Source organism: Oenanthe melanoleuca, chromosome 22 (assembly GCF_029582105.1).
Source record: "Oenanthe melanoleuca isolate GR-GAL-2019-014 chromosome 22, OMel1.0, whole genome shotgun sequence".
Classification (NCBI taxonomy): Eukaryota; Metazoa; Chordata; class Aves; order Passeriformes; family Muscicapidae; genus Oenanthe; species Oenanthe melanoleuca.
In genome coordinates, this window is record NC_079355.1 from 4922946 (window position 1) to 4931258 (window position 8313).

At 50.9% G+C, this 8313-nt stretch overlaps 1 protein-coding gene across 1 annotated transcript; it reads right to left on the reverse strand.

Annotated features, from left to right (window-relative positions):
• Positions 1-63: 63 nt before the first annotated feature.
• On the reverse strand, positions 64-8278 carry LOC130261986 (phospholipid phosphatase 5-like). Its single transcript, XM_056508718.1, has 7 exons — positions 3874-8278; positions 3700-3808; positions 2121-2211; positions 1953-2016; positions 1541-1665; positions 962-1132; positions 64-656 (listed from the first exon to the last, which is right to left on the reverse strand). Exons 1-7 carry the CDS (start codon positions 4059-4061, stop codon positions 487-489), a joined length of 918 nt encoding a protein of 305 aa, XP_056364693.1. The 5' UTR covers positions 4062-8278; the 3' UTR covers positions 64-486.
• Between the last annotated feature and the right edge of the window lie 35 nt (positions 8279-8313).

Here is an 8313-nt window from a genome sequence, read left to right on the forward strand (position 1 = left end):
CACCAGAGGAAGTGGTTATAAAGCAACAACCTTAGCCTTGAAATGAAGTTCTAGTACCACAGCTCATTACAAAATTAAACTCCTTTATTTGGGAAATTAGAAAAACTCAAAAGTTGCCAGGTCCTGCACTTCATTTCCCAGGAGAAGGGCTGGGACAGCTGGGCTGGACTGCAGGGAGGTGACCAATGGTGCTTCCTGGACTGGACTCAGGAACTCCCACCAGGCTGGGCACTCTGGGTTGTCCCATTTTCCCAGTTCTTGTTCAGGACTTTCACACCCCAACTGTCTTTCCACAGGTTGGCACCCCAGTGCCTCCCTGGCCTCAAGAGGGGCTCGCCTACAAAATCCAACAAGATGAAGCAACACAAGGGCCAGGGCAGGAAACTCACCTGCTCAGCAGGGAACACCTGCCCAGGGGCTCCTCCTCATGGGAGCCACTTCTCCTGAGCAGCCTCCCCCCTGCCCTGCCCTGCCCAGGGCCCATCACTAAATGCTCATGTGGAAGCTGGCAGCTGCAGGCTTCTCCTCGTGCGCCGGCAGCGCTTTGGGCTTGGCCAGAGCTGGTTTGTGGCACGAGCTGTCTGTCAGGGGAGGGTAGTACTGCCTGTAGCACAGGTATGCCAGCACCAGGCCCATCACTGAGCCAACCAACACATCTGTGGGCAAGACCAGAGCACAGTTAATGCCCTTCCCCCTCCCAAGCCTCACCATCAATTCCTCAGCTGCAGCTTTTCTGCTAGATCCATAACCTGACTTGGCTGCAAACCCAAACTTGGTTTGTATTTCAAAACCACACAGAAAGGCATCAGTTCCCTGCAGGTGGCACCAAATTGGCCACTGGAGGAGTACAAAAAAACCACCCCAAGTTGCTGCTGGGGGCTCTGAACACTTCTGTGCCTGGAGTGCCCTGCTCAGGGACCCTGCTGAGCCCTGCCCAGGTGCCCCAGAGACCCTCACCCACCTTCCCAGTGGTGCTTGTAGTCGCAGGTGCGGGACAGGGCGATGAGGGTGGCCAGGAAGAGGGGGAGGAGGAAGGCACAGAAGCGCAGGGCTCGGCCCCCCCTGCCTGGAACAAAGCTCTGCAGCTTCCCTGCCAGGTAGAAGGCAGAGAAGGCAAGACCAGCAAAGGCAACTGGAAGAGAAGAGAACAGTGCTAGTTCAGAATAGCTCCAGGCTTTGCTGCCAGACTCTCACCCTCTGCTGCTGCAGTAGAAGGACTGTAAGAGGTGTCTGCCAAGGGAGTACCAGCTGGGACTGATGGATCAGCTGGGACTGATGGATCCTAGGAGCTGGTGCCTGGCACACATCCCTACTTCCAGGATTACAGACACCTTTGCACCACATTTCTCACCACATTGCTCTGCAGAGGGAAACCTGAGTCCCCTGATCACGTCAGCAAATGCAAAATACAAATACAAAGCTGTGGGGTGCAGGAAAGCAAATGGCAGCTGCCCTGCCCAGGGGTCCTGCTCCCCAGAGCCCGGGCTGCAGCAGAAAGGAGCCAAGTAGAAGGAGCCAAGAAGAGCCAAGGGGAACTCACAGGAAGCGTGGCCGCTGGGGAAGCTCTTCCTGCCCTCGCTCACCCTGCGGGCGTCCCCCGTGCACACCAGCTCCGGGTTGGCCCGGCCGTCGGGGAAGCAGCGGTAGAAGAAGTCAGGCCGTGGCCTGGGACAGGGGAGTGAAGCTCAGGGCCTCGGGTTGGGCTCTCCCAGTGCCCCCAGAGCAGCAGGAGCTGTCTGTGCCAATGCCATCCTCCCCAATGAGCCCATCTGAATGATGGCCTGAGACAGCAGCTCCCCCAGTGTTTTTTCTAATTCTAAATTGTCTTTACAGCTAGAAAAAAACCACATTCCTTTCAGGCTGAGCATGTCCAAGTTCAGCTCCTGGCCTTGCTCTGGCTGCTGCAGAGTGCCTCCCCCGCCCTCCCCGCGGCGCAGCTGGGAACTCCTCACCTCCCCACAACGAGCTTCAGGGCGTTGGTAAAAACCCCGTTCAGGGCAAGAGCAAGGCTGGCAGCTGAGAGAGAGCAGAAGGATCACATCAGCACCACCCCCACCTGAGAGTGCAGCACATTCAGGCACAGGCTCAAGCTGCCTTTCTGTGGGACAGGAGGAGCTCACCAAGGCAGGCTTCCCTCGTGTCCTCATGGTCAGCGCCCAGGAAGAGCCTCGCCAGGATGATGAGCAACAAGGGAGACAGAAATGCGATGAACTGCATGAAACAGGGAGAATTTCAGGTGTCAGTGAAGCAGGTTTGAGTTCTCACCAGAACAAAAGAGCAGTTACTCAAGAAGACTCTGAGCACACGTCTCTTTCCCAAAGCCAAGCAGCAATCTGCCCTCTGCAATCACTGCAGCTCCATCAGAACACAATCCCCCAGCAGCTGCATTCACAGCAGGCCCCGATCAGCCCAGCCTATCCTCTGGTTCTCAGACAGCTCTTCTGGCAGAGTTCTGCTCTGGCTGGTTTTGGGGTGTCCCCAGGCACAGCACCTCAGCTCTGCCCTCCCTGCAAGCCCCAGCATTAGCTCTGTCAGCAGCACCCACGCTCTGTCAGCAAATCCACAGGAGCTGCTGATTCAGAGCAATCAGTTATCATCATCCCCATCTCAGCCCGGGGGGATTTCACCCTGGGACATCCTCACCATGGCTCCTACTGAGTCTGTGCCCACCTGAACTCTGGCACATGTCCTGCTTTACACTGCCTGTTCCAAATGCTATCCCGAGGCTTTGTCCTTCATGGTTAGAGACACTTCTTGCACAAAATCCCACCTGCCATTTGCCAGCTCAAGAGCCACAAGCACCTCACCTCACACCTGTGACAGAGGGACCAATCTCTCTGACACACTGCTCTCTTCAGGAAATCCAACACAGAGTTAATCAAACTCTTCTAACCAAGCCTGGAGCCCTCGAGGAAACATTTGACAATAAATTGATAATAAATCTCTGCTAAAAATAGCTGCTTGCAAGGAACACATTCCCTGATAGTGAGAGCTTAGGTTAGATAGTGAGATGCACCCAGCAATTTAGACGTGGAATGGATTATGGACAACAGTGCAAAGTCCTCATTACTTCATGAACTTCAAATCCCAAAGGCAACTCTGGATGGCAATGCCTCATAACATGACAAAAACATGTTTGGCCTAGTTGATCCTAATCTCACAGGATGGGTAGGAAGGGACCATGGGGACCATCAAATCCAGCCCCTCTGCTAAGAGCACATCACCCAGGGTTGTGTCCGGATGGATGACAAGGATCTCCAGGTGTCACTGCCAGGCACCCACACAGGGAAGTATTCCTCGTGTTCAGGTGGAAATGTCCACGTTCCAGCTTGTGCCCCACCGAGCAGAGCCGGCTCCATCCTCCCAGCCCCTCCCTTCCCTATTTATCCACATGGATACCGTATCCTGCACTTTGTGCAACGTGCACTAGGAGCTGCAGGTATTGCAGTACCAGCTTTTAGCAGCTTTGCTTTAGAAGGAGAGCTTGTAATTTGAGAATAAATCAAAGTAAATGCAGGAAACAGTGGCACAGGCTGCCCAGAGAGGCTGTGGATGCCCCAGAAGTGTTCAGACAGAACACAGACAGACTGTGCAGGGCTTGGTCTGCTGGAAGGGGGACATCCCCCGAAGTGGGAGGGACGAAATGATCTTCTGAGATCCCTTCCGACCCAAACCACTCCACGAACCCACCGAACTTACAAACATGAGCACGGTGGGAACATGGTCCGCCTCCACGTAGGGGTTTTTGTAGAGCCACATCTCCTCGGGCTGCAGCACGCGCTGGAAGGGCGGCAGGAACTCCATGATCCTGGAAGGAGAAAAGGCGTGAGCCCCGGGCGGGGGGCGCTGCCCGGGCGGGGGGCCCGCACCCACCCGAAGGTGGCGAGCAGCAGCGCCCGCAGCGCGGTCTCGGCCGCCAGCTCCGCTCGCCGCATGGCCACTGCTCGCCCGCGGGGCCCGGGGCGGGGCGAGCGCAGCCCTGCCCGGAGGAGGGACCGCGGCCGCTGCCCCGTTATCCTCCCGTTATACCCGCGCCCCGCCCCGAGACGGAACTGACTCATCTCAGCGGTGGAACATTCAGAACGATTTATTGAAGTCAACCTCAAGCAAAAAATTTCAGATCAGTGGAATGTCATTAAAAACCTTTCCAAAGGAATCCTCATGGAAAACCAAAAGGAAAAAAAAAAAAAAGAAAAAAAAAGGAAAATAAACAAGAAAAACAAAGTCCAATAAACCCACATCTGAATTCCAGAGTATTTGTAAAATAAAATAAAAAAAAAAAGCAACATCTCAGTAAATAGAATGTACAAAAATTATATGTTCTACCATCACACACAGTCAGTAAGAAGCTAAAATATTACAGGCAAGTCTCGATACGCTCTACCTAGAGGACAGGAGCTATCTATGTACAGGGAACCAGCTTTACAGGCTTCACACTATGCAAGAGGACAGAGGCCAACACAAACCCCCCAAAATGTTGGATATCTCAAAGTCTATGCGGCAACATCAAGTCATGATACAGTAATGCCCCGTGGAATCAGACACTCCTCGGCAGTGTCAGGGCTGCGTCTGCGTCCAAAAACTCTTCTATACCGACTTCGGTGAGTATCGATGCTTTGCTATTAAAGACTCGAGTGATTTCCTTAAAATAACATTTCACAGAATCTACAAAGTTTGTTACAGATAAACAAAGTCTACAGATATAACAACTCTACAAAGGTCCATCTTACAGAGCACGTGGGGATGGAGACGTATCCGCGGGGATCTGTGTTGTGCAACATCACTCGTGGAGACGAAGGGGTGGGGATCCTCAGAGCACCCCAAAGCCAGCCCCCAGCCCCGGCTCAGACGGGACAGGATCACCCCGGGGGCTGCAGCTTCTCGGGAAAGGAAAAGTGACACAGAAATGAGACACGGATCCACCGGAACAGGGAGCAAAGGGGTTCATCCAGTCTGGTTATGGCCCAAAAGCGAGAGAGAACTGCACGGTGGCGGCTCCCAGGGACCCCAGAGATGGGATCTCCAGAGGGACCCCACACAGCTGGGATCTCCAGAGGGAACCCAGAGATGGGATTTCCAGAAAGACCCCACACAGATGTGATCCCCAGAGGGACCCCAGGCTGCTGCCTGCACCTGGACCTGTTGGTGGCACAGGGAGGGCACAGCCCCAGGCCACAGGGAGTGGTAAATGGCTTTGGCAAATTCATACATGTTTTCCCTTTTTTATTCACATTAATCACAGAAATCCCCTACACAAAGCACAGTCCCAGCTCCCCACCTCCTGCTCTGGAGCAGCGAGACCCCTCCCAGGGGAACACAGACCTGAGCTGCTCACTCAGAAACACAGCATCACAGGGAACAGCTCTTCTTTTCTTCCTGTTTTGCCTTTTTTTCCCCTCCTTTTTCCCTCGGAACAACACTGGGAATACATCCAACGTGTAGGAGTGTATGGTAAGTGCAAATGTTTTTGCTACACAAAGAGAAATGGTGGGGAAAGCTGATGGCAATGGGAAGGGACAGCACTGCTCCAAGGTCACTGTCTCCCACACAACACCTGGTGAACACACAGCTCCAAGACGCTGCTTCCACACCCTCCCCTTTGCCACAGATCCACTGTACAGCGGGAGCAGGAGGGAACTTGGGGGAAGTCAAGGACATTTTCAATGCAGTATACAAAAAAAATCATGTATAAATTAAAAAAAAAAAGCTGTAAAAGGAACTGCAGAGCTTCAAGTACATTAAACCCTGAATTCAATGAGGCAGAGGTTTCCATGTTAAAGTGACTTCTCCGTACCAGCGCCGGACACCCCATCCCACCCTCCCCCTCCCCACCCACATCATTCTGTCAAGTTTCAATATATACAGATTTTATGCTCATTGATAATTATGTCTAGTAATTGTGTCTTTCCCATTCTATCCTGAAATCAAGATAAAAGAAGCGTTTTTTAAGAAGAAAGGCCAAAAATGCACATTCCAGCCCTACTACTCCATTAGAACTGATTCTCCAAGACCATGTGGTGACCAGAGAAGGTGATTTGCCCACAAAATTTCCTTCCTGAGCTGCAAACGCCTTCAACAGTCTATAGACAGGACACATCTATACAAGAATCTGACAGCTACAACAGCTAATGCTTGCACCATGTGTTCAGGGATGGTGGAACCAACCTCAGCAATCACAGCATCCTGGAATTCTTGCTTCGAGATCCATCTGGCCACGGGCTGCAGGATACCTGCACTGTGCCCAGCGCAGCTGCAGAGGAAAAGCTTCAGTAAACCACAAACCTTGTTCCCTGGGCAGGGCAGGGAGGTCACCAGAAGTGCAGGGCCACCCCAAAAACTGAACACAGAAGGGAAGTACACACCAGTGTGTTCCTATGAAGGAACAGCAATGTGCTGGTACATCACATTCCAGCTCTCCACTAAAATCACCAGTTCTGTGCATTTCCTCTAGGTCTCAGCACAAAATGACCCAACTATCCAAGATGCCTTATTTTGGAGCCCACACAAATTAATTCAGCAGCTGCCTCCCACTCTGCTGAAGCCAATACATCAGAACAGCTGTGCAATCTTTTCCTTACAAAGGAGCTGCACTAAGCAAACTACATTCTGGTTACTCAGTTTACAAAGACATGGTTAAAATGTGCATTTTAACATCTGAGTCTGATGTCTAACTCAGAACAGCCCCTGCAGTCACCAAGATCATCTGAACTGGCCTTTTCTCATCTAACAATGTTAAAGCTCTTTGAAAGACTCACCTTCAGTTCAGAGTTTTGTTCACAAACTGAACAACCTCTCCTGTTTTCCCTTCTGAGTCCAAGTCCAACTGTTAGCTGCTGTGAATCATTTTTTGGTGGAAAAAAGAAGCATCTCTAAAAAGTCTGAACACAAAGTGAACCAAGACATCAAGTGGCACAGAGAAGCAGCAGCCTCCATCACAGTATTTGAGAAGTTTTAAGCCTTCTGTGCCCTCCCTGTGTCCTGTGCCCTGGCCAAGGTGGCCACTGACAGTCTGTGGCTCCCAAGGTGTCCTGGTGCGGCCACACCACGTCCCTCTGCTCAGCAGGGCATCACAGACACAGAATGAAGGGACCAGATCAGTGCACTCACACAGCAGCATGGTATCAGCAACATATCTATTATATATATATAGATATACATATATATATAAAGATATATCTGCTGATATCTGCAATACCAGAATGCTCTGACTTCAGAGAAAATCACTGAACATTATCAAACCTAATAAATAATCTAAAGTGAACACCTCAGGCCCTACAGACGTGGTAGCAAGAGCTGTGTTTGGAATTTCTGAGAAGGTTAAACATCCTCAATACGAGCTTAAAAAGAGACATTTCTCACACAAAACATTAAGAAAAATAAAATCCTTTTTGTAATTTTTTTTTCTTTAAAAATACCAAAATCCAGCACTGCTTTCCAGCAGGGTTAGTGTTGGACCCTCACTGCAGCATGGCCCACAGCAGGAAGTGCTTTAGGGATCCCAAAAACTGCTGCCCCAGGCACCTGTGGGTTCTGTCACCCCAAGGGAGGTGTGGGCAGCTGCTCTGGGGCTGTAGTGTATCTATCACTTCACCATGCACACACAAAAACTCCCCCTGTACATCACTTTGAGGATAAGAAGGACACCAGGCAGAGGCAAGACATGTTCTAAATCCCACACAGACTTTTTCAGCCTATTTTCTTGATCTGAGAAGTCTCTGTGTTCCCACAGGTTTGTGTAAGCAGTTTTCCAGAGACAAGGTTCTTAATTCCAAGGCTCAATTCAGCCAGATGCCAGCAACACTTGATTATTTTCAGTACCCACAAGCAAAGGCTGGCAGGGAGTAGCTATTATCAGTACACAGGTCAGAAGAACTCACCATGCCAGGGCAGGGGGAACACAGTGCTTGGTGAGATCATGGGCTGGGGGGGGAAGAGTCATCTAAACTAGTTCCAGTGCCCCACCTTGCACAAAAAAAAATGGAGGAATATAAGTTTTCTAAAAAAATTCTGGAGCAAGAGCCAACACAAGCCACTTGGAAAGCCTCACTGGAGGAGTCTGTCTCTGATTAACAGAGGAAATCCAAGACAGAACAATATCCTGAGGCATCAGCTGGCTGCTGGGATGTGGCCCCTTACCCAGACACAAAATACCCTGTTCACTGAGGAAGTGCTGAGATGTTCCTCAGCTCCATTAACAATGAAGATTAAAGTTAGAAGATCTCTCTCAACAAAAAAAAAAATCTTAACATTCCATCGAAACCAACACGTACATGGGTCAGGTCCTTCACCTGCCCAAGTCTCCCTGAAGCCCAG